General features: G+C 66.4%; 9 protein-coding genes across 9 annotated transcripts; 3 read left to right on the top strand and 6 right to left on the bottom strand.

Moving 5' to 3' along the window:
* Positions 1-2,314: 2,314 nt before the first annotated feature.
* CHLNCDRAFT_19538 (hypothetical protein) lies at positions 2,315-5,057 on the bottom strand (the record flags this gene model as incomplete). The annotated part of the gene is made up of 10 exons (XM_005850517.1): positions 2,315-2,422; positions 2,578-2,773; positions 2,898-2,994; positions 3,134-3,263; positions 3,418-3,533; positions 3,680-3,785; positions 3,938-4,093; positions 4,230-4,379; positions 4,527-4,677; positions 4,771-5,057. Coding segments are annotated over 10 exons (1,497 nt in total), but the record flags the coding sequence as incomplete, so codon positions are not given.
* Positions 5,058-5,460: 403 nt separating this feature from the next.
* On the top strand, positions 5,461-7,735 carry CHLNCDRAFT_50248 (hypothetical protein; the record flags this gene model as incomplete). Its single annotated transcript, XM_005850802.1, has 8 exons — positions 5,461-5,493; positions 5,757-5,900; positions 6,119-6,239; positions 6,431-6,561; positions 6,736-6,873; positions 7,069-7,251; positions 7,439-7,560; positions 7,717-7,735. The coding sequence occupies 8 exons, from the start codon at positions 5,461-5,463 to the stop codon at positions 7,733-7,735; spliced, it is 891 nt and encodes a 296-aa protein (XP_005850864.1).
* Positions 7,736-8,390: 655 nt separating this feature from the next.
* On the bottom strand, positions 8,391-9,537 carry CHLNCDRAFT_140496 (hypothetical protein; the record flags this gene model as incomplete). The annotated part of the gene is made up of 5 exons (XM_005850516.1): positions 8,391-8,599; positions 8,779-8,857; positions 9,061-9,168; positions 9,306-9,367; positions 9,465-9,537. 5 exons carry the CDS (start codon positions 9,535-9,537, stop codon positions 8,391-8,393), a joined length of 531 nt encoding a protein of 176 aa, XP_005850578.1.
* Positions 9,538-9,730: 193 nt separating this feature from the next.
* Positions 9,731-12,117, bottom strand: CHLNCDRAFT_140495 (hypothetical protein; the record flags this gene model as incomplete). Its single annotated transcript, XM_005850515.1, has 6 exons — positions 9,731-10,080; positions 10,227-10,347; positions 10,472-11,157; positions 11,300-11,558; positions 11,767-11,844; positions 11,941-12,117. The coding sequence occupies 6 exons, from the start codon at positions 12,115-12,117 to the stop codon at positions 9,731-9,733; spliced, it is 1,671 nt and encodes a 556-aa protein (XP_005850577.1).
* A 384-nt stretch (positions 12,118-12,501) lies between these two features.
* On the top strand, positions 12,502-13,875 carry CHLNCDRAFT_50246 (hypothetical protein; the record flags this gene model as incomplete). Its single annotated transcript, XM_005850801.1, has 1 exon — positions 12,502-13,875. One exon carries the CDS (start codon positions 12,502-12,504, stop codon positions 13,873-13,875), a length of 1,374 nt encoding a protein of 457 aa, XP_005850863.1.
* A 375-nt stretch (positions 13,876-14,250) lies between these two features.
* CHLNCDRAFT_140493 (hypothetical protein) lies at positions 14,251-15,336 on the bottom strand (the record flags this gene model as incomplete). Its single annotated transcript, XM_005850514.1, has 5 exons — positions 14,251-14,277; positions 14,432-14,600; positions 14,709-14,800; positions 14,945-15,046; positions 15,196-15,336. The coding sequence occupies 5 exons, from the start codon at positions 15,334-15,336 to the stop codon at positions 14,251-14,253; spliced, it is 531 nt and encodes a 176-aa protein (XP_005850576.1).
* Positions 15,337-15,636: 300 nt separating this feature from the next.
* CHLNCDRAFT_140492 (hypothetical protein) lies at positions 15,637-17,091 on the bottom strand (the record flags this gene model as incomplete). Its single annotated transcript, XM_005850513.1, has 4 exons — positions 15,637-16,159; positions 16,311-16,445; positions 16,555-16,903; positions 16,992-17,091. The coding sequence occupies 4 exons, from the start codon at positions 17,089-17,091 to the stop codon at positions 15,637-15,639; spliced, it is 1,107 nt and encodes a 368-aa protein (XP_005850575.1).
* A 367-nt stretch (positions 17,092-17,458) lies between these two features.
* On the bottom strand, positions 17,459-18,765 carry CHLNCDRAFT_140491 (hypothetical protein; the record flags this gene model as incomplete). The annotated part of the gene is made up of 5 exons (XM_005850512.1): positions 17,459-17,599; positions 17,678-17,774; positions 17,891-18,066; positions 18,185-18,301; positions 18,571-18,765. The coding sequence occupies 5 exons, from the start codon at positions 18,763-18,765 to the stop codon at positions 17,459-17,461; spliced, it is 726 nt and encodes a 241-aa protein (XP_005850574.1).
* Positions 18,766-19,384: 619 nt separating this feature from the next.
* On the top strand, positions 19,385-21,924 carry CHLNCDRAFT_140490 (hypothetical protein; the record flags this gene model as incomplete). The annotated part of the gene is made up of 9 exons (XM_005850800.1): positions 19,385-19,507; positions 19,725-19,866; positions 20,040-20,170; positions 20,317-20,493; positions 20,630-20,730; positions 20,851-21,087; positions 21,240-21,318; positions 21,435-21,615; positions 21,704-21,924. The coding sequence occupies 9 exons, from the start codon at positions 19,385-19,387 to the stop codon at positions 21,922-21,924; spliced, it is 1,392 nt and encodes a 463-aa protein (XP_005850862.1).
* Between the last annotated feature and the right edge of the window lie 1,026 nt (positions 21,925-22,950).

Here is a 22,950-nt window from a genome sequence, read left to right as displayed (position 1 = left end):
GTGCGGTGTGGTACTGCATCCAGGGCAGCAGCTCGCGCCGCACGCCCCGCACATCCGCCGCCGTGGTGGCGGCCAGGCACACACGCAGCGTCTCCCCCGCCTGCACCTGCAGCGGGTCAGCACTAAGCAAGCAAGGTGCATGAGGAGGTGCCGCCTGCCACTCAAGCACAGGTGCACCCCTTTCACTCCTGCTCACTCAGTGAATGAGACTCGTTCGGCTGCTGGCCCGCTCCATTCCCCCTTGTCCTCCACCCACACACCCCTCCAACCCCACAAACTGCCATCACCACCACCTCCACCACCAGGCTTGCCTCCTCGTGCAGCTCGTTGAGGAAGTCGATGCGCTGAGGGATGGAGCCTGCGCCCTCCTGGTCGTCGGCAGGCAGCAGGCCCAGGTCGGCGGCCCGCGTGCGGTGCTGGCGTGCGGCCGCCGCCCCCTCCTCCAGAACCATTGCCTCCACCAACGCCTCCCCGTACGCCCGCAGCTCGGCGTGCAGGTCCTCCACGCCTGCAGGCAGCAGCAGATGGGGCGGCGAGCTGGTTCTGGTTTTGTGCCGGCCGAGACTGTGCGCTGATTGGGAGGCGGCACAGTCACGGCCTGCTCGTCAGCGCCCTCCCTGCTGCCATCCCCGCGCCTCGCACCTGGGATGTTGGAGCTGGACTGGCGGCCGTACCGCTCATCCACCACCCGCTGTACCACCACGCCCGGCACCGCCAGCTGCTGGCCCTTGGTGAGTATGGGGCTGGCGGGCTGCTGCGCTGCGGACCCCTCCACAGGCTGCGCATCTGGCAGGCCCAGCACCCAGGGGTGGGCATCAGACAACGAGCGCAGGATGCCGCCTATCTCGCGGCGCAGCAGCTGGCGGTCGGCCTCGGCCAGCTGCACCCTGGTGCAGTTGGTGCCGCCAGCACCGGAGGGGGGCATGGCGGCCGCCACGCCAGAGCCGGCCCCTGCTTGCCCGCCCAAGGTTGGCTCCTGCTCTGCCCAGAAGGCGGCGCCGTCGGCGCTGCCGCTGCCACTGTGCCGCTCCAGCAGCATGCCTCGCCGCTGCAGCTCCGCCGCCTCCAGCCCTTTCTGCCGCTCCTGCCGCACAAGCTGCTGCACTCTGGGCGCCACCAGCATGTCGTGGGCCTTGCCCACGCCCCAAACCACCAGCAGCGCCAGCAGCACGCCGGCGGCTGTGCAGCCGGCGCCACGCAGTCCCAGCTGTAGCTCGCTGGCCCCAAAGCTGGCTCCGCGCCGCCGGCGCTTGCGGTACTTGTGCCCTGCCTCCAGCTCGTCTGGCGAGTTTGGCCCCGGGTGGGCCTGCTCGAAGGGCGAGCGGGCGCAGGCACGAGCGGGCGTGGCCATGGCGCCCTGGCTACCTTGGAATGCGGCTGAGCTTTGCTCACGATCGTGGGGAGGGTGCGCCTGCCGAGGCCCAGGCACATGGGGCGGCGGCCGTGGAAAGTCGCGCCGGCATCGCCAGCGTGCCTGCACACCTTCCCCTGTTCTTGACCCCAAAGCAGTCGCAAACAACTGAAAACATGAAGGCTGGCAATGGGAAACTCAGGCGGAGCACCATCCCAGGGGTTCCCGCTGTGATAAACTTGCATGTATCCGCTGACGCCCGCCGAGCGCCGTCCCCTTGCCCACCTTGGCTTCGTTTCCAGCACCTCTTTACAATCAGGGTTGCAGCACAGCCAGCACCCCACTGACAAGCATGCCCAGCAAACCCGCCAGCATGCTGAACAGCAGCAGCACCTCTGCAGGCCCTGGCCCGCCGCCGCCGCCGCTCGACTTTGCTTGCAGCCCGCCCCCCGGAGTGGATGCTGCCATGGAGGGATGGTCGATCGATGCATCTGCTCTCGCCAAAGGGAACACAGCAGACTCATTTGACAGGGCAGAGGCTGCCGATGGCTCCGCCCCGGGCGGTGGCGGCAGAGCGTCGCTGCCGCTGCTCACGCTACGGCTGCTTCGCGCTGGTGAGGGCTGCTGATGCTCAAGCCCTCCTGGCTCCACTGATGCCGCTGCCGACGGGCCTGCCGCGCCGCTCCCTTGAGCCGACACCGATGCCGCGCACGCACAGCTGCCGCCCTGCTCTTGGCGGCAAGCGTCAGCCGTGGAGTCCGCCGCTGCACCCTCGTGGCTCCAGCGAGTTGCTGGCTGCTGCGCCTGCGGTCCCTGGGGCTGCTGCTGCCCCTGAGCAGCAGCGCCTGGCCCAGCCTGCTGCGCCCGCTCGCTGCTGCCATTGACGCTGCAGTTGCTGCTGTCATGATGTGCCGCATCGCCGCCTGCCTGGTCTGCCTCTGCCGGGGGGCGATACAGCACTCGCACCACCTCTGCCTTGACCGACCAGCGGCTGGCAGACACCACCCGCGCCTCCACCACGCAACCCAGCAGGCTGCCGCTGCCGTCGGGCGCCTCGGCAGGCACTAGCACCTGTGGTGGTACGCAGGGGGTGGCAGGCAAGGCGGGTAGGTAGGCAGGTGACCCATCGACACAACCGCGCACTCCTTCAAACAGCCTCCTCCTGCCTCCAGCTGCACAGCCACTACAGCATTACTGCTGCCAGCCCACGCCTATCAAGCCCCTACCTGTGTGTATGCCTTGTTGTGCGCCACAGCGTGCACGCCGTCTGCGGCGGTGTCCACCACGCAGCAGCGCTGGGTTGCGCCCACCAGGCCCGAGTACGAGCCGCACCATGACTCCACCGCCGCGGTCACCTCCCGGCTGCGCTGCTTGACCACGGCAGTGGGCACGCGCCGCATGCGCGCCGCGGGCGTGCCGGGCCTGCAGCCATGCAGGAAGGCAGAGGGCCACTTGTCGGTACATCGGCCCCCCCAAAAAGGAGGCCACCCAAGCCCCTGCACCGCAACAGACCCGGCACCAGCGGGGCCCTGAGCCCCTGGCTCACCGCGGGTAGAACTGCGAGATGTGGCAGTGAGGGAAGCGGTACTTGTCCAGCAGAGCCAGCGTCGCGCCGTGGTCCTCCTCAGTCTCACCGGGGAAGCCTGCAGGTAAAAGGAGGCATGGCTCCGTGTCGAGGCCGGGGAGCAGAGCAGCCTAGTCCGCGAGACACAGTGGCTCCAAGCGCCCCGCTCAGTACCCTCTGCTCTGGCTCCCTGCCCAGCAGCGCCAGCGGCTGCTCACCGCAGATGATGTCTGTGGCCAGCTCCAGCCCCGGCACCGCCGCCAGCAGCGTGTCGCACACGCGCCGGAACTGCGCGGCGCTGTACTCTCGCCGCATGGCCGTCAGCACCGCGTCGCTGCCAGACTGGACCTGCGCGGATGTGCAGGGAGGGGAGGAGGTGCGGTGGTTGACCACTGTCCAAGCAGCTCGGGCGACAAATGGGACACCCGCAGGCGCTCAGCATGGCATGCTCTTCGCCCCACGAAAACAACTCCCACCCAGCCGCCCAGCCACCCACACGTACCGGCACGTGAAGGTATGAGAAGACTCGGTCGTCCCGCAGGATGGCCCCCACCTCTGCCAGGTGCTCCAGGATGAAGGGCGGGTTGGTCATGCCCACGCGCAGCATGCACCGCCCGTCTGCAGGGCAGTGGCAGAGCAGGCAGGAGGGCAAGCGGGGGCAGGGCGCGGGTCGGGCGCTGCTGAAGTGCTGGGCATGAGCGGAGGGCAGACGCAGGCAGGATGTGCCGTGGTCGCAGGCGAGCCGCTGGAGCGGCCACACCCACCCGGCGGCAGCACCTCCACCAGCTCCCGCAGCAGGGCGGGCAGGCTGGTGCCGATGTCGCGCCCATAGGCCCCGGTGTCCTCGCTGCTCAGCCAAATCTCCCGCACCTGCACACCAGTGGGGCGCAGGCGGGCCACAGCGGGCTACGAGCTGAGCGATGCTGCAGGAGGCCCCGCTCGGCCTCCTGACATGGCCATGGCACCTCACAGTTCGCCCTGTCCCCACACCCAACCACATCAGCTCACACACACAGGCCTACCTGCGGGTCTGCTGCCGCTGCCGCCGCACGCCGCACCAGCTCAGCTGGGTCGTAGCTGCCCAGCTGGCCACGGGCGTGCTTGGTCTTGCAGTATGTGCAGGCGCCCAGGCACCCCGTGGACAATGGCAGGATCTCGATGTGCCGGTTGCGCCGCACCTGCCCCACAGGAAAAGAGAGCGAGCACAAGCGCACAAGCGCACCTTCAAGCCGAGGCAGCAGCAGCAACGCAGCAGCCCGCCGACTGACGTCCCAGCCACGCCAGCCGCCCGCCTGGCCGCCGCTGGCGCCCCACCTTGGGCAGATCCAGCCTGGGCAGCGCCTTCTTGGCCAGCAGCTGCACGGTGTGCCCCTTGAGCGTCTCCTCCACCGCCTCCACCACGCGGTCGATCTGCGTGACGCCCAGCAGCGACAGGCCGCGCAGCTCCGCCGTCCGCCGGTCGCCCTGCGTGGTCAAGCAGCCAGGGGTGGGTTTGGCTAGGCGAGGGCTTCCATTCTGTGATGTGTGTAAGCTCACGCTCAGCCCAGGCAGCAGTGAGGGTCGCAGTCGCGTGACCCACCCAGCCGGTGCCAAGCCAGAGCGTGCCCCTACCTGCGGCACGCAGCCCGCCACCAGCAGCGCCTTGCCCAGCCGGCGCCCCCGCCGCAGCAACGTGTCCATCGCTGACTGGCTGGGGCTCTTCACTGTGCACGTGTTCAGCAGCCACAGGTCGGCCGCAGCGCTATCCGCCTCGTCCACCAGCCTGCGGAGGGATCAACCACACGCAGTTGTGGCAACAGACAAAGGTGTGGCAACAGACGGGCTGTCAGGAAGAGGCGGAACGGGGAGCACTCACTTGAAGCCGTACTCCTGCAGCTGGCCCATCATATACTCGCTGTCGCTGGAGTTATGGGAGCAGCCAAACGTCTTCACCCAGATGCGCTGGGTGCCCGGCACGACCGAGCCGCCATCACTGGCGGCGGCAGCGGCGGCTCCCCACGGCGGTTCTGCCGCCTGCTGCTGGGCGCCTGTGCCCGCCTTGCTCACACGCTGCACATGGGCCTCTAACAGCCTGTCTGCACGCCCCGACTCGCCATCCAGCTCGAGGTGCACGTCCTCGATGTCTGCCACCACGTCCTCCATGTCGGCCTACACCATGATGCGACTCAGATGTGCCAGCGCCAGGCGTGATAGCCCTGGCAGAAATTTGCGGTACCGTGTACTGCTGCGACCTCTCGTTTGGAGCCGGAGCCCTCCCTAACTGGAAGAGGTGCTGCATTGAGTCGTCCGGAATTGCTCCCAGCACTTCGCAGCTGCAGCGCTTCGGCATGTGGTGAATTCATTGTCTCTCAGCCGGCATCCTCCTTCGCAATCACAGCCCTGGCTGGTGGCTGGAATAAGTATATCGCGAGATGTTGAAAAAGGCGAGCGGGGGTCAGCTCTGGCCTTGGTGCCGGCACGGCTCCCTCTCCATTCGGGCTCATGGGGAGCCTGCGCCCACCATTTTCCTCCCTGTGTGCGAGTCCAAGGCTCTGGGAGGCCCGACATGCCCGCCCGTGCCAGTCAACCCTATGCCGCTGTGAGCCGCCGTGACGGTGCAGGCGGCGGCGGCGGCAGCAGCCAAGGGAGTTGAGGGGCAGCAGCAGCAGCAGCCGTCGCCAGAAGCACAACCACAGTTACTGCCGCCGCAGAAAGACGTTGCGGCGCGCATAGAGGACTCGTTTCGAGTGAGCGTTGGAAAATGCACTCGTGTGCCGGCCGACGTGCAGAAGCGCTGCGCACTGAGCTCCCTCTGCTGCTGGGCATGTGTTTTCTCCAAGGCGCTGCACCTCCCTGCCGCAGGACCTCAAGCTTGAGTCCTGCCGGCTGGAGGACTTTGAGGTGGGGCGCGTGCTGGGCACCGGCAGCTTTGGGCGCGTCAGCCTGGCACGGCACCGAGGAACGGGGCTTGTGTGCGCTATCAAGGCGCTGTCCAAGGCGCACATAGTGAAGAACCAGCAGGCGAGAGGCGCTGGGATTGCCTGCAGCTGCAGCTGGTGCTGCATGGGCCTGCCGTTTGCCGCGCTGCACTGCACTACTGGTGAATGCCCATTGTTCCAGCAGCATGGCGGGCACAGAAGGTTGCTGGGGGTTGGGGCTGCAATTTTAACCGCTCCCCCACGGTACGCGAGACGCTTGCCCTGGCCCCCTCCCGCGCCTTGCAGATTTCGCACCTGCGCAGCGAGCGCGACATCCTGCGCCAGCTGGACCACCCGCTGCTGGTGCGCATGCACGGCTGCTGCCAGGACGAGCAGTGCGTGTACTTCGTCATGGAGTATGTGCCAGGTGCGGCGCGGCTGGTGCGATGGTACCGGGTGCCAGAGCGGCAGCCAAGCGTGGTTGGGCTAGGCCAGCCTTCCAGCAGGATGTGCAGCGCCACAGGCTGCCAGGTGCACGTGGCAGAGCGGCACTGTCCACGCAGATGGTTGCATCAGGCCGTTTGCGGCCCACGCCGCTACCCTGGCGCTGCCCTGCAGGCGGCGAGTTCTTCAGCCACCTGAAGAACAAGGGCAAGCTGAGCGAGGAGGCTGCGCGGCTGTATGCGGGGGAGGTGCTGCTCATGTTTGATTACCTGCACACCCAGGACATTGTGTACCGAGACCTCAAGGTATGGGGCGGGCTGTGCTGCACGGGCTGCGCTGGCTAGGTAACCGGTCGGTGGGAAGCCCAGCGGGCACACCCGCTTCTTCCCGTCCCTGCTGATGGTGGGCCCCTGCTTGACATCTGAAGGAAGCTCCTGCCTGCCTGCCCACCACCCACCCACCCTGCCGCACGCCCGCAGCCCGAGAACCTTCTGCTGGATGCAGCGGGGCACCTCAAGCTGACTGACTTTGGGTTTGCAAAGGCCATCGGTGCCAAGCGCACGTACACGCTGTGTGGCACGCCAGACTACCTGGCCCCGGAGATCATCCTCAACAAGGTGGGTGCCTCGGGCGGTGGTAGTTGTTCGGGGTGGTGATTGTGGTGGTGGTGGTGGTGGTGGTGATGAGGTGGCACGGCAGGAAGGAGAGAGTTGTTGGGAGGTGCAGCGGCCCAGCTTGCACCGCATCATGCGCTGGCAGCCACCAGCCGCGTGCCAAGTGTGCGCCAGCGTGCACACGTACACCCCATGCAGGGCCACGGCAAGGCGGTGGACTGGTGGGCGCTGGGGGTGCTGATCTACGAGATGCTGGCGGGGTACCCCCCCTTCCTGGATGACGACCCGCTGTCCACGTACAAGAAGATCCTCAAGGGCGTGCTCACCTTCCCGCCACACCTGTCGGTCACGGCGCGCGACCTCATCCGCAAGCTGCTGCAGGTGGCCGGGGGATGGGATAGGTGGTGGGCATGGCTGGGGTGGTGGCTGGTCCGAAGCAGTTGATGATTGGTTCAGCACGGCCACGGGGCGAGGGATGCCTCTGAACGGCACTGTCAGGTGCTGTACATGCCCCGGCAGCGCGCCCATCTCCACATTGCCTCACACTGCCCCAAGGCGAGTCCCGCAGGTGGACCTGAGCAAGCGGTACGGCTGCCTGGCGGGCGGCGTAAACGACATCAGGAGCCACCCCTGGTTCCGCCCACTCGACTTTGCCGCACTCAAGATGCGCACGCTGCAGGCTCCCATCAGGTGCGGCCTCGGGCTGCCTTAGTATGGGCCAAATCTTGGCGGCTCCCAATCTCTTGAGCCTCATGCTGGAGCGTGCGCCAGGCCGTGCACTCTCCTGCTCTTTGCCCCATCCATCCATTCCACCTTCCACCCGCAGGCCCACCGTGTCTGGTGCAGACGACACCAGCAACTTTGAGGATTACAGCGAGCTGGAGCCAATGCAGCACGCCTTCCAGCTCAGCACCGCGGAGCAGGCACTCTTTGCAGAGTTCTGAGGCGCGCCATGCAGTCCAGCAGCAGGGAAGGCGAACAGGACGGAGGCATCCTGCTGTGACAGTGGCCCCATCACCCGTGCGTCGGTTTGTGCTTCTGGTAGCATTGCTTAGTTCAAGCGCCGCTTCCACTGTTTTTACACCGCTCCCACCTCCCACCATTTTCACTGACACCTGGGCCCCAGACCTTCACACATGCATCCATTCAACAACTCGGCAACTGATCTCATGCCCACATGTTGCATGAAACACCACGCAGAAGCAGACAGATGGGTCGCAGGCAGACAGATGGCAGGTAGTGCAGAGCAGGATGGTCGGGGCTCAGACCACAGGCAGGTGTTCACTATGGTCGTCACTGTACTGCATGATCGCCACATCCGGACGCAGCTGGCGCAGGCGCGCCCTCCACTCCTCGGGGCATCCAAGACTGCCTGCCTGGCAGACGCGGACGTGGCTATGTTACATGTAAACCACACTAGCAGGCTACTGTACACAGAGGGTGGGGACAACGGTGCAGCCTCGACCGGGCAGTGGTCGCCCCGGCCGCCTTCAGCTCCACAGCCGCCCCTCTCCCTCCCCTCAGTCCTCTATCGGCACATCCACGTGCAGCTCCGCCCCCACCCCCTCCAGCGCCGCCCGATACTCTGCAAAGGTGAGGCCTCGCTGCGGGTCTGCCGCCGCGCGCAGGACCCTGGCCACGATGCTGTGCAGCTCGTCGTCGCTCAGCGAGCTGCCCGCCAGCTGGCGCAGCACGATCTCCATGTCGTCGCCAGACACCGCGCCGTCGCCTGCGGGGATGGAGGGCGCATATGTGTGTGCGCGTGATGGTGGCGTGGGTTGGAGGGACGAGGCTCAAAGGGAACGCAAGGAGCGGCAACAGGTGGGAAGCAGTTGCTAAGGCGGGGGTCGGGCTGGTGCGAGGGCAGGTGGCTGCACGGCAGGGATGTGGCGGTGCACCCCCACCCACCGTCCACGTCGTACACGGCAAACATGCAGCGCAGCTTGTCGTCGCGGCTGGCGGCGGGGCTGAAGGGCGCGAGCAGGCCCTGTGGCAGGAGAGGGCGGGTGGGGCAGCGTCATCGTCAGCCAGCATTGGCGGGCACCCCATGGGCTTCCACTGGTCCCGCCGACGTACACCACGACCAGCAGCTGCTGCAGATGGCCTCCCAGCGCGGCGACAAAAGCTGCCGAGCCAAACGCCGCTGGCCCAGGGCTGTGCTCAGCCAAACCCCGCCGCACAGGCCCTCACCAGGAACTCCTTGAAGTTGATTGAGTCGTACATGTAGGCCAGCCGCTTGGCCAGCGGGTTGATGCTCAGCTCCGGGATGCTCAGCACCTCCTCCGCCGTGATGAAGCCCTGGCGGGGGAGTGGGCAGGATGATGGGGCCCGGCAGTGGGAGGAGCTGGCGAGGGCGGCGAAGCGGCAGGTGGCACTGACGCGCTCAAGCACTGGCAGACGGGCGGGCGCCTGAGCAGAGTGGTTAAAGATCTCACCTTTCTTCCCCTGTCCAGTGACCTAAACCGCTTGTATAGCGCCTCAATCTCTGGTTGCGTGACTGCGGGCAGGAGCGGCTAATGGTCGGCGGGCGGCTTGGCGGCGGGAGCCGCGCCGGCAGCGAAACCCCCAGCCCCCATCGCTCTCCCACGACTCACATGCTCCCTTGCAGTAGGCTATAAGCTCGTCGACGTCATACTGCGTCAGGCCAAAGCTCATGGACTGCCCCATCGCGGCCTGTCGGACGTTGAGCAGCCAGAGGGGCAGGCAGCGACGATCAGGGACGCACAAACAGGCATGGAGCCGTGCAGACTGCGTCCAAGCAGTGACTTCTGGCATCCGCCGCCCAGCTGGCGCCGCCTCCCCCCCGCCTGAGGAGCCGCCTCATGTTTGCATGCTTACAGGTGCAAACAGGCAGCTGGTGCTATGAGTTTTGCAGAGCCTCGCTGCCTCCTTCCTCCTCCTCCTGCACCAGTGTCCGGGCTTCAGCCTCTGTCGCTGCCGCCGCTTTCGCTGCCGCTTTCGCCGCCGCCGCCGCCTCCCGCTTCTTCTGCTGCCGCGCCGCCTCGTACTCGTTGATCGGCGGCAGGCGCGCCAGCAGCTCCTCTGCCCGCAGGTGCTGGTCGTGCGGCGTGCACAGCAGGTTGCGCCCCTTGCTGCGCGGCAGGCGGCGCACCAGGCAGCCGCCGCCGGTGAAGACGGCTTCCATGCGCCCGTCCAGCAGCATCTGGCGCAGCCGGGTGGTGTGCACCAGCGGCGGCGGGTACTTGCGGCCTGCAAACAGAAAATCGGTGCTGCGGATCAGGCATGCCGCGCCGCTGCCCACACATGCACGGTATCCCTGAGCAACCCAGAGGCACACACGAGCAGAGCGCGGCAGGAAAGATCAGCCGCAGGTGCGCACGCTCGGCGGCGCCCACCTGACACAGCTTGCAGCACGCGCCCCAGCGCGCCCAGCGCCACCTGCTCCTGCACCTGCCCCTCAAAGAAGCAGGGGGCGCTGAGCAGGGCAAAGGGCACCGACCGCAGCGCGCGCGCCACCTGCGGCACAGCAGGTAGGCGGGCGAGCGTTGCAGGCAGGCAGGCAGGTCGCCAGGGAGCTACAACACCCCAACATAAGCAGGCTGATGCTGTGGCGGCACAGCCCTTTGTGCGGCCCCCGCACCAGAGTCAGCCTCGCATCCCAGTCGATGAACCAGGGCTGCTGCGACCTCCACGCGTGCCGCACCGCCGACTCTGCCTGCCGCCGCTGCTGCCGCCGGCGCCATGCCTCCAGCTGCGCCTCCGACATCTCCCTGCCCGGCCTCACCAGCAGCGGCTGCCCCGCCTGCTGCTCCTCCCGCGGCCGCGTGGGCAGGTCTGGGCACGAGGTGCGCAGCACCGCCCATTGCAGCACCTGATCGCTCAGCATTTGCTGCCGCTGCCCGGCAGCCTGGCAGCGCCGCTGCAGCAGCAGCAGGTCTTCGACAATGGACTGGCCGTCGCTGCCGCCGGTGCCGGTCCCGCTGCTGTCGCTGCTGCTGCTGGATCCAGAGCCACGCTCAGGCACCTCTATCTCCTCTTGCCAGATGGTGGCAGGCGCGGCAGGCCTGCCTGCCCCGGTTCCCGCCAGCCTCTCACTGCCGCCGCTGCTGCTGCCGCCGCCGCTGCTGCCGGTGGCATTGTCGCCGCCGCTGCGGTCCGCCAGGGAGGGCATCTGGCGCAGCACGTGGCGGATGCGGTTGCGGTGGTAGGACAGCTCAGAGTTGGTTGGGTCCACGATGTACGGCAGCCGGCTGCGCTGGCAGTACGCCTCCAGCTCAGCCTTGTGGAAGCCCAGCAGCGGGCGCACCACCTTGATGCGCCCAAACTCTGCGCAGGCAGGGCGGGGACGGGACGGCGGGGGGCCATTGTCATGGCACGCGCCTGCTATGGGCTACCTGGATCATAGTGCACATCACACCAGCCAGCCACACGCCCGCCTACGCCACCCGCCAGACGCTGCCAGGCCCACCTGTGCGCTTCTCGGCCACGGCCGGCATGCAGGCCAGGCCCACCACGCCGCTGGCGTGCAGCAGGCGCAGCAGGAAGGTCTCCGCCTGGTCGTCGGCGTGGTGGGCCAGCAGCAGGTGGGTGCGCCCCATCTCGCCGCAGGCCCGCAGCAGCGCTGCATAGCGCGCCTCCCGCGCCGCCACCATCCTGTCGCCCTGTGCCACCTCGCCAGGCGGCCAGCCCAGGGCAAGCACCCGCGTCTGCATGCCCAGCCCTTCTGCCTGCACGCCAGCAGCAGCGCGGCAGGGGGAGAAGGTGTGATGCAGCAAGGCGGGCCAACATTCTCAGAGGGCACATCCAAGCCGAGCCTTATTCACAACTTGGGAATGTTACGTGGCGTTGACATGCCCCGCCCGAACCAGAACCAGCCAGGACGCGAGCACACGGGCTGTGAAGGGCGCTACATGCATGCCACCAGCAGCCCTGCACCTGGGCTGCCACCGCGTGTGCCTCCTCCGTGCTCTCTGGACGGAGCTTGTGGTCGACTATCAGGGCCAGCGGGGTTTGCTGCAGGGGGAATCGGGTGGCGGCACGAGCGCGTGGACGGACGGCAGTGGGATGCAGTGCAGCAGGCTGGCCACGGCAGCCACCTGCTGGCGGCACCTGCGACCGCAACCGGTCCCTGCGCAGCACCTGGTTCCGCACAAATCCCTGCCACCACACGGTCATGGAGGCCAGCGCCAGGCTGTCGGGGCCGCCGCTCAGCGCCACCGCCACGCGGTCGCTGGAGCGCAGCCCGCAATTGCGCAGGGCTGCGACGTAGCGGGCCAGGGTCGTCATCCTCGTATTCAGGAGGATTCAGAGCTCCAGCCGGGGGCCCTTGGAACCTCACTGGGGCTTGGCCGCAGGGGGGTGCATGGGCGCGCGGCAGGGGCCAAGGCAAGGCGGCTGATCGGCTCCCAGCGATTATGAATCTCTGGGTGCAAGGATCAATGCGCCGATGGGCCATCAGCGCGCCGACTCGATCGAATGAATAGTGTAGTGCCCCCACGCAGTACTTACCGGTGAACAACGTTTTTGGGCCTTGTCCGAGGCATTCGTTCGAGTCACGGCCTCTCGCCGCTGCACAGGCATCAACCTGCCAGTCTCCCACGCACATGTGGTCCACATTCGGTTGCCTTTGACAGCCCTGGAAGCGCAACCACGCTTGCTCCGCTCCCTTGTATGTCGGAGGCTAGTGTTGATGCCGGCCAGAGCCAGCCGGCGGCCCAGGATGGAGTCGCGAAGGCCCCGGTGGCGGCGCCAACTGGACCTGCGCCTGGTGCGGGAGGCGGACAGGCGCCGCCGCACTGGGGCCAGCAGCCTGTGGGCCCTTCCGCCGGCTGGCATGGAGATGTTCCTGACGGTACCACGCCACCGCCTGGCTACTATTACATGATGCCGGGCGCCGAGTACATTCCGGCGAGCTGGGGCTCGCCGCCCATGGCCGCAGATGGCGGCGGCGCTGCCCAGCCGGGCATGGTGCCACCGCCTCCCGGCGCATTCATGGGGCAGCCCACGTGGGGGGAGGCCTACCCTGGGCCTACCTTTGAGCAGCAGCAGCAGTACATGGCCATGTGGTGCCCGCCTGGATACGGCGGTCCCGGCTACCTGGTGCCAGATGCACAGCAGGCCAACTGCATGCCTCCGCCACCATACGAGGAGCAGCAGTACGAACAGCAGCAGTACGAGCAACAGCAGTACGAGCAGCAGCTGATGTACATGCAAGCCTACCAGCAGCAGTTCTACCCAATGCCTCCCCAGCCGCCACTGTTTGCCATCTCGCCGGCCCAGCCGATTCAGCGCCAGGTGTCACGCCGCCAGCAGCTGGTGCAGCGGCGGCAGCAGCAGGAGCAGGGCCGGCTGGCGCGCAAGAAGAAGGCGGCGCTGCCGGCGGAGGCCTCCTTTGGGTGCGAGGGCAGCTTCCTGGCCAGCGCAGAGGCCAGTGTGGTGGATGACGCGGGCTCGGCGGCGGCCACACCCCGCTCAAGGCGCAGCATCGACGGCCCCGCAGCGCCGCCACACCACGCCCGCCGCTCCTCTGATGCCGGCCCCGCTGCGGGGGGTGCGGAGCTAGCGCAGCTGCGTGCGCCAGTCCTGTCGTCGTCCTCGCTGCCGCACCCCCAGCCAGGTGCGGGCAATTCCCAGTCGCCCTCCATAGTGTATGACCGCGCCCCCCGCGCCGTGGCCTGGCGGCCCTACAGCTATGCCGACTACCGCGGCCGCAACTATGATGCCAAGGCATCGGGGAGGTACTGGGAGCTGGGAGGGCTGGGACCCGCACACGGGGCGGGCACCGGCACCAGCGACGCGCAGTGGCAGGCGCAGCAGGACAAGCGCGAGCGGCAGCAGCAGTTTGGGCAGGCGGTGAGTGAGTGGGGCGCTGCTGCATTGCCAGGCAGGGCCTGTCTGGATGGCTCCCTGCTGCAGCTGCTAGTGTATGGCAGGCGAGTGGACCAATCCCTGGTCGCACCACCCCATGCATGCCTCGCCCTCGCCGCTCGGCGCCGCCACTCCTGCAGGCCAGCAAGCAGAACCGCGAGCGCATCGAACGCATAGCCTCCCTGCCACCCCGCCGAGTGGTCAAGCTGGCGATTCCTGAGCCATACAGCTACAAGCAGGCCGGCAGCAGGGCAGGCGGTGCCGCCGCTCTGCCGGCCATGGCGGCTGAGGCTGAGCAGCAGGCTGGAGTGGAGGAGATGGCCCCAGCAGGAGATGGGGCGCCCAGCGCGATGGGTGATGAGGCAGCACCAGATCGGGATGCCTGGTCAGGGCTGCCTGCTGCTGCCCAGGGAATGCTGGAAGAGCAGGCAGTGGCGCACCTTGAGGCGCTCACCCTGGAAGCAGCCGCCACCAAATAGATGTGTTGAAATGGATCGTTCATGTCGCTGTGGGCTGAGCCATCCGCTTTTGAAATTCCAATGAGTTATCTTTTTAGTCTTTTGTGCCATATTTTCTCCCCTTGGAGGTGGATGTAAGTTTTGAGAAGCAAGTAGAGCATTCGGCATGGGCGCGGCGCCTTCACGCAACCATTCAGGCCGAGTAGACATCATTTACATCCATTCCGTCAGCCCATCCATTTTTCGATTGCCGCAGAAAAGGCTCCAAAGCTCACACATCCTATAGCGCACGCCTTGGGCCCGCCGCTGTGCGCCAGGATGGCCCCCGTGGCGCAACCCGCGTAGATGCTGTTGCGGCTGTCGTGCCGAGCCCGGTACGACTCGATCAGGCACTCGGTGCCAGCAAACAGCGCGCCCATGGCGGCAAAGCCCTTGGCATACGACCTGAGGGGGGTGGGGAGGGCGTGGGTCAGTCGCAGCACACACATGATTGTTAGACAACACCTGTGCCAAACCACAGCAGCGACCCGGCGCCCTGCCGAGCCCACTCACTTGCTCTTGCTCATCGTGTTCTTGGCCATCTCCCGGAATGCCTGCCGCAGCATCTGCTTCTGGTACTCAACAGTGCCGCCAATGGTGGACCCCTGCAGCCCAGCACAGACGGCAGCGCATTAGTCACAGGCTGGCATCTTGACAGCCGCCTGACGGCCCTGCCTGCAAGGTGCTGCTTGGAACACCGGCAGCTGTGTGCGAGCTGAGCATGCATGGCAGGAGCAGGGGCGCCCCACCGTGTCCATGGTGCCCATGAAGATGCCAAACATGACGCCCATGCCGCTCCCCATCACCGCGCTCAAAACCGTGCGCACCACACAGTTGTTCATAAAGTCCTCCTGCAGGTGACCGGTGGCGCGGCGGCTGCTCAGTGAGGTGCGGCTCCAGCGGCGGCAGACGGCGTGGGGGCTGCCAGCTGTGGCGGCGCCGGCAACACGGGGGAGCTTGCAGGCGTCCCACGCACGGCGCATGAAATGCTCGAGCTCACCGAAGCTATTTGCTCTGCCGTGGGAGCCTCAATTCGTCTATAGTTGCGCTTGCCAGGAGGCAGGTGGGACTGGTCTTGCGGCGCCTGGCTGCTGCTGCTGGCAGGCGCCTCAGGCACCTCTACTGATGCTGAGGCCGACATGGGTGGCGATGGTGCTGCCTGCTGGTGGGGATGACTGGCCCCTTGCTCTTCCGCCGACCAAAGAGCGGCTATATGAATCTAACAAATTTTGGCATGGATGCTGCAGATGTGCGCAGGGGGGCAAGAGCCCTCATGAGGCCTTAGGATGTGCGCTGCCCCAGCGGCGCCTCAGCATGGGGCGGCGGTGGCGTCAGCACATCACAGATTACAGACGGCATGGCATGTCAAAGCAATAATTGCAACAAAAAGGAATCATCAAGAAATTATAAGACTTGTGCCAAAGATGAATAAGAAGAGAGGCTAGCTGGTCAGCCCCAGCTCGCCCAGAAACTGCCGAGCCTTTGTGGATGCCCAGCTGGTGTTGCCCCAGAATCCCCAGCCGGCCATGAACCGCACGTAGTCACAGAGCGCCAGCCTGTAATCGCCAAGCATCGCCTCATACGTGTAACGCTCCACCGCCTCCGCCGCAGCTGCAGGGTCAGCGATGCCGGTGCTGCCTCCGCCGCCCGCCGCCGCCCTCAGCCCCTCGATCAGCTGGCCGTGGTAGTGGCGCAGCAGCACCTCCTCCTGCTGCGCCAGAAGGCGCGCCGACAGGCCGCTGCAGAAAAGATACACCACATCCTTCATGCCGCTGCCGCCACCCACATACTGGAAGTCGTAAGCCGCGCATTCGTCACTGCCGCTGCCAAACAGCAGGTTTGCGGTCTTGTAGTCGCCGTGCGTGAGCGTGCGGAAGGGCGTCTGCCGCAGCCGGTGGTCCAGCTCATGCGCCGCGGCCTGCAGCGCCCGCCCCTCGCGCCCAATGTCTGCCAGCTCCTCCAGCCTTCGACGGCGGGGCAGGGTTGGAGGGTGAGTGGAAGGGTGGAAGGACGTGGGACAGCACCAGGCAAGACTGCAGGTAGTGGATGGCCGCAGGCAGCAGCAGCAGCCCAGACACTGTATCAAGCCTGCAGCATCCCGGGCCCCTCGCTCACCGCGTTTCCAGGTGCCAGTAGCAGCCCTCTGGCCACAGCCCCAGCCTCTCCGCATCCGCACCCCAGCAGGCTGCGTGGAAGGCTGCCAGCCACGACAGCGCCGCCCTGGCATGCTGCTCATCCAGGCTGCTGCAGCTGCGGCCGGGAAGGAGGGGTGCATGGCTCACTTGCGAGTCAAGCCGGCAGGAGTAGCGGTGCCTCCATACACCCGCCACCCCACCACAACCCACCCAGCACCTCACACCTGTTTGGGAAGCGCTGCCGCAGGTCGCTCATCACCAGCTGCATGCCGCCCGCGTCGCTGCTGCTGTCGGCGTCCAGCGTGGAGTGCACGCCCAGGCAGTGCGGCACGTGGCAGGCGGCGCCGGGCGGCAGGTGGGGCGCCACGCGTTGGTAGAAGGCCGCCTCAATCTGGTACGAGCGCATCTTGCGGGCGTGGGACACGCCGCTGCCCGGCGGCGGCGCCACCTCCTTCACTATCAGCAGCTGGCTCGGCTCATCGTCCGTCTCCACCTCTGTGATCGTACCGTATCCGGCCCAGAGGCTGGACAGCGGCCGTGCCGAGCGCACTCCGGTCGGCACGGCCTCGCCATCTGCGGTTGAAGAGAATTCAGAGCAACTTGGTTGGAGCATAGTGCAAGGCGCACGTGTTCAACCCTTCTTTCTCGCAAGAAAGCTTACCACGATGGGTTGCTGCAGCGATGGCCGCTTGTGCACGCTGCTCGGCGGGGGTGCTGCCGCGGCCGCCGCCGGAACAGCGCCCGGTGCTGCTGCGCGCCATCCACCTTCTGCTGCGCGGCAGCAGCCGATCTACTTGCACAGCTGGCTCCTGCTGCCTGCTCCAGCGGCTCCTCCCCGCGGCTGCAGCAAGGCACAGGTGCAGCACAGCCCGGCCCTCCAGTTTAGCGTGAGCAATTACTATTTGTGTGTGTAATTGTCACGAGGCTGTGAGTTCATCCAGACCGATCGATGGGGAGTGAGCTGCAGAGCGGTACTTGCGGCGGCCGCCGCGGTCGGCGAGGTGGAAATGAACACCCTCCCATTCACATCTCTCCCCAGACGTGCTCATTCAACTGACGCGGTGCTCATTCAGCTGACACGGTTGAATGGAACTCACATAATGCACCAGCAGCTGCTGCACATGATCATCATCCAAGCCCCGCCTGCTGCCCTTGCTGCCGAAGCTCCTGGATGCGCTCCATGGCCCAGAAGCAGGTCGTGATGGAGGGCAGCAGCATCTCGCCTCCAAGCATAAGGCTGCGCAGCTCCGGCAGCCCAACACGGCACACCTGCAAGCAGGGGGGGAGGGGCGGCGTTGCGTCAGGCGGTGATCGCAGTTAGCGGCCCCCACACCACCCCCAGTCCACCCCCGGCAAACATGCCTGAATGTATTCCTCCTTGTCCCGCGCCCCCGGCTGCGCATCAGGCTGTGGGTCCAGCACCAGGTAGGCATGAAAGCGGTTCCTGTCGAGGGACGGACGTAGGGCAGCGCACTCGGTGTGGTGTAGCAAACACATGACCGCAAGCACGGGCAGCCCAGGGGCCACGCATGGCTGGCGACCAGGCAGCCAGGGCCGCACCTGCACCACTTGACCTCCGGGATGCCCGGGTGGCCGTCTGGCATGAGCGAGACCCAAGCGCCGCCCGCCAGGTGCGCCTCCTCGCTCAGCTCGGCGCGAGCGCACGCCTCGTAGCTGGCATGCTTGCGAGGGTCGTAGGCGCCGGTGGGCAGGCACCACACCATGCTGTTCAGGCCCTGGCGGCAGCGAGAGGTGGGGCCAGCTCTGGGGGCGTGATTGCTGCTGGTGCAGAAGCCGAATGGCGCCCAGCTCTGGATCCAGGCGGCCATGCCGCCAGGCTGACAGCGGGCCCACCTGCGCATACTCGCGGACTAGTGTGACGGTGTTGTCCTGGCGGTGGTACGGGAACACCACGGCATAGTGGAACTCGGCCTGCGGGTGCCCTGCCACATCAAATTCATGCACGGCTCCCTGCGGGCCGGGTGCCAGAAGAGCAGGCTGGACAGCCACCACCTCCAGTGTACGGAGGCTATCGCCGGTGGAGAGGCCGGGCAGGCAGGGGGCACCACAGCATGAACGTGACAGCATGCCGCACCTCGGCCTCGCCCTCGTGTGGAGGGAACGCGACCACTTGATTATACAAAGTAAGGTACCTCTGGAGCGCATGTACACAGGAGAGCGGTTAGGGAGGCTGGGTCGGCGGTGGCAATGCCCCCACCTTTTCTTCACGGCGCCTGCACCTGGTGCACCACCTCCTCTCGGACTATTCTGAACTGTGGCTCTGGCGATAGGCGCTCTGCTGCTATAAGCTCTGCTGCATGGGGCCCTCCAGCTAGCAAAGGCGGGTCCGGCGCCGTCGCCGCCGCCGCTGGTGGTTCCCCATCTTGCTGATGGTCGCTGCTGCCAGCCGCGCACGCTGATCGTGCGTCGTGCATTCGTCTGCTATTGTGCGGCAGTGCCCAGGAGCGGCCCAGGCACCGAGCAGCACGGGCAGCGGTGGGTGCGGCGATGCAAGCCATGTGCCGTGCAAGTGTGCTCATGCTAGTTCACAGGCTGCAAGGCCCTCTGCCTCGCCAGGGGCACGTGGCATGCGCACGTGGCATTGGCACAAAACATAGGCTGCAGAATCCAGTGAATCATCTCTGCAACAAGCGGAACAATTATATTCATTGCGCTGGACTGCGCCTGAGGGTGTGTGGCGGCAGCAGCATGTGGTTCTGCGCGCTGGCTCTGTTGCTGCTGGGAGCAGGTGAGGGTGGCTGGAGGCAGGCCGAGGGCGATGTGCATGCAGCCTCCAGAGCCTGCGCCTGCCGCCAGACCGGTGGTACCTCCGCTACCACCGCTGACTCCTGCCTGGCGGTGGCACCTGGGATGGCACGCCATCCCAGCAAGCACCCTGAAATGTGTGTGTTGCTGTCCCATGCAGGACCTGTTGCCGGCCGGAGCACAGCTCAGCCCACAGTGGTGCTGGTCATGCTGCCAGGCGGCACCAGCCACGCATTGCAGGGTGCCGCCATTGCACGCACCCTGCGGGGTAGGGGCTGGCGCACTGCGATGGTTCTGCCTGATTTTGACGCTGTCAACCTAGAGTCCAAGAGGTTGCTGGATGCCGGCCTGGAGACTGTGGTGTTTCAGACGCCACCACAGAGCAACGACCATTTTGAGGCAAGCGGCCGTGTGCGGCAGGCTGGCGTACCACACTTCACGTCCTGCCATTCTAATTGTGCTGAGCTGCACTGGGCTGTGGCTGTGCTGTCCCGCAGGTGGCAATGACACAGCTGGAGACCAGGCCGCAAGAGGTGTGGCACTGCGGCCTTACCTTCATTGGAATTGCTCGGCTCAGCCCAGCATCTGCCTACCTCCACCATGCGCTGCCTGCCCCTGCTGCTTGCAGTTCATCGCCCTGCACACCGGCCACTTTGAGAGCATGTGCCGGCACCTGCTGGGCGACTCGGCCGCCATGGAAGCCCTGCGGGGGCTGGACGCTGACCTGCTGTTTCTGGATGTTGCCTTCCCCTGCGGCCAAGCGATCTCGGGTGGGCACCAGCTGGCTGCGCCTGCTTGTGATGGGCCGCAAACGCCCGGCAGGCTGCAAGGCGCCGTACAGGAGCCGGCAGCCATGGTCATGCCGGATGCAGAGCTCGGGTGAATGCTTGCTGCGCCAAACTCTCACGCGTCAAGTGCCTGTGTGCCTCCCCGGTCCGCACAGAGCTGCTGGGCAAGCGCGTGGTGCTGTTTTCCCCCGTCGACATTGTGGACCCCTTCTGGAGCCGGTTTGGCCGCCTGCCTTACTCGCCAGCCGTCCACGCCGCTCTCGGGTCCGGCCTGGTTCACCCCATGGTGCGTGCCTGTTGCTGGCTGCTGGGCATGGTTTGAGGGGAGGCGGCCGGTCCTGGACCATTGAGCGCAGGGAAATGGTGAGCCTGCTGTGCGCCCTTGCCACCCAACCCACTCAATACGGCGCCGGACGCATCTGCCACGCGCAGACCTGGCGGGAGCGAGCGACCAACGCCCTGCTGTCGCCCCTCATGTTCTGGCTGGGCTCCTCGGTGGCGCGAGCCTCCGCCCAGCGCATCGCCCGCGACTTTGGCCTGCCTGGCGCCGGCGACCCACGCGACGCGTTCCGCGGCTCGCGCCTGCTGCTGGTCAACGCGGCAGACGGGGTGGCCGTGCCACGCTCGCTGCCCCCCAACATCAAGGCGAGCTGAGGCGGTGGCTGCCGATGCTGCATGCAGACTGCAAGAGAGCACCAAGCCAGGATGAGTGATTGTCTGGATGGGTTCACTGGTTGCCTTGCAGTTGGTGGGCCCACTACTGGTGGGCGGCGAGCCCAAACCGCTGCCAGCCGACCTGGCCGCCATCCTGGAGGGTGCTGGGCCCAGGGGTGCGGTGTATGTGAGGTGAGGGCTGGCGGCTGGGTGCCACCTCCACCAGTTCCAGGGTCAGGCGCATGCCAGCCAGGCAACGAGTGAATGCCACGTGCACACTGCTGCCACGCCCTGCGCGCTGCCTGCCCGCAGCTTTGGCACCACCTTCCGCCCCTCCAGCTGCGACGTGGTGCGGGGCCTGGCGGCGGCGCTGTCCGCCCTCAACCGCACAGTGATCTGGGGGCTCAACCCAGCCCGCCTCCCAGCCGCCTGCCCTTTGGACGTGTCCATCCTGCCCGCCAGCATTCACATCATGGAGTGGGTGCCTCAGGCAGATCTGCTGGGGCACGCGCAGATCAAGACCTTCCTGTCGCATGCGGGAGTCAACAGGTGGGGTGGCCAACACGGCGGGCACAGGAGGGATGGGGTGGGTGTGGCGCATGCATGGAAGCCTGCTGCAACGGATGCTGGGCTTCCCGGCAGGCCCCGCTGGTTGCCGCGCCTTGCATCAACGTCTGTACCATCTCCCCCACTTCCTGCAGCATCTATGAGGCCCCGTACCGTGGCAAGCCGCTGGTGTGCATGCCCTTGGCCGCCGATCAGTTTGATGGCTGCGCCAAGGTGCGTGCTCATGCATGCACAGCCGCTGCGGTGCCCCGCTGGTGGCATGTGGCCCAGCCCCAAACTTGGGGAGAGGTCGATGTTGCCCTCGGTGGGCCCTTGCCCCGCTGGCGCAGGCGGTCAAGGGAGGCTGGGGCCTGCAATTCAAAAAGGAGGAGCTCAGCCCCGCGACTGCCCACCGGCTAACAGCCAGGTTGGAGCAGGCGTCGGCCGAGGGGTCGCCGCTCGCGCAGCGTGCAGCGGTTGTCGGTGCCATGCTGAAGGCGCACTCGCGCCCGGCGCTGGAGCTGGCAGCAGGTGGGTAGAGCGTGAGCCCTGTCCGACGACTGCTGACGTTTGAGGACGTGCGCTGAATCCTATACGCCTGCTCTTGCTCCTGCTGCAGACTGGGTTGAATATGCGCTGGCGCTGCCGCAAGATGCTGACCTGTCTGATCCCGCCATGGCCATGCCCATGTGGAAACGGTACTGCCTAGACGTGTATGCGGCGGCGGCGGCCGCGGTGGTCGCAGTGCTTGGCAGCGCCACGCTGGTGCTGCGGGCAGGCGGGCGTATGGTGTGGCGATGGCTGACGGCCGGCCGGCGGAGTCACGGCAAGACTGAATGAGTGGCATGAGTGCCGCTCTGGTCTGCGCCCACCTGGCGAGTAAGTGTAATGTAGCCTTTTGTTAGTCAGGGCAATTTAGTTTGCAGCTCCAATCATCCGAGGCACATCCACGGCGGCATGTTGGCGGCGGCATGTCAATGGCGGCATGTCAATGACAGGGTTCTCGCAAGCCAGATGGTATTCCCGGAGTTGTGATGACATAAAAGTCATCCGCAGCCTCAAAGTGGCTTTGGCATGACCCAGCAGGCTCCCCACAGGCGCAGCAGGCTCAGCATGTTCGACTGTTCTGCTCCTCCAGCAGCCTAAAACGACCATTCCCCATGCCACTCACCTCCAGTTGTGTTGAAGATTGATTGACAGCATCCAGTGCCTTCTGATACAGCCGTGCAACGGGTTTGGAGAAATACAAGTCGAAACTGGTGCTCTTTGAACAGGTGAGAGTCCGCGCCCGTGTATGTGCAGCACTTGACTGTCGTTTTGTGGGTCTGGGAGTTCGCGCAGAGGTGATCGGCGGTGCGCGTGAGCGGCAGCGACCAACCTCGTTCGACCCAGCCTTCCACCGGCCGCAGGCAATGGCGTGATGTCGCAGCAGCCGCTGGCGAGCAACAGCCCCCAGCCGGCGCTGCTGGCGGGCGGCGGCGGCGGCAGCGGCACCGGTCCGCCTTCCTTTGGCGACGTGCTCCTCACTGCGTCGGCGGCAGCGCAGCAGGAGCAGCAGCAGCAGGAGCAGCAGCAGCAGCGAGGCGGGCGGGCCCAGTGTTCAGAGGAGACTCTGCGGCAGATGCTGGAGGGGGTGCCCGTCAGCGCTGTCAGGAGGTGAGCTGGCCTGGTTTCGACCCCTGGTGTGGGCACACTGTCTGTTTGTCAAACTGAGCTGCGGGCTGCTCACACCCTACCAGCTCCCGACTGCGCACCGCGCCCCCTGACCTCCCCATCATTGCAGCAACCTGGCGCGAGCGCCTGGCGGCAGCGTGTCGCAGCCCCTCCACAACGCCGCCGGCGCCTCGCAGCAGCCCGGCGAAAGCG

The sequence above is a fragment of the Chlorella variabilis genome (genome assembly GCF_000147415.1).
Source record: "Chlorella variabilis unplaced genomic scaffold CHLNCscaffold_3, whole genome shotgun sequence".
Lineage (NCBI taxonomy): Eukaryota > Viridiplantae > Chlorophyta > Trebouxiophyceae > Chlorellales > Chlorellaceae > Chlorella > Chlorella variabilis.
Note: the sequence above shows the minus strand (reverse complement) of the source record. Positions and strands in the feature narration are given on the sequence as shown.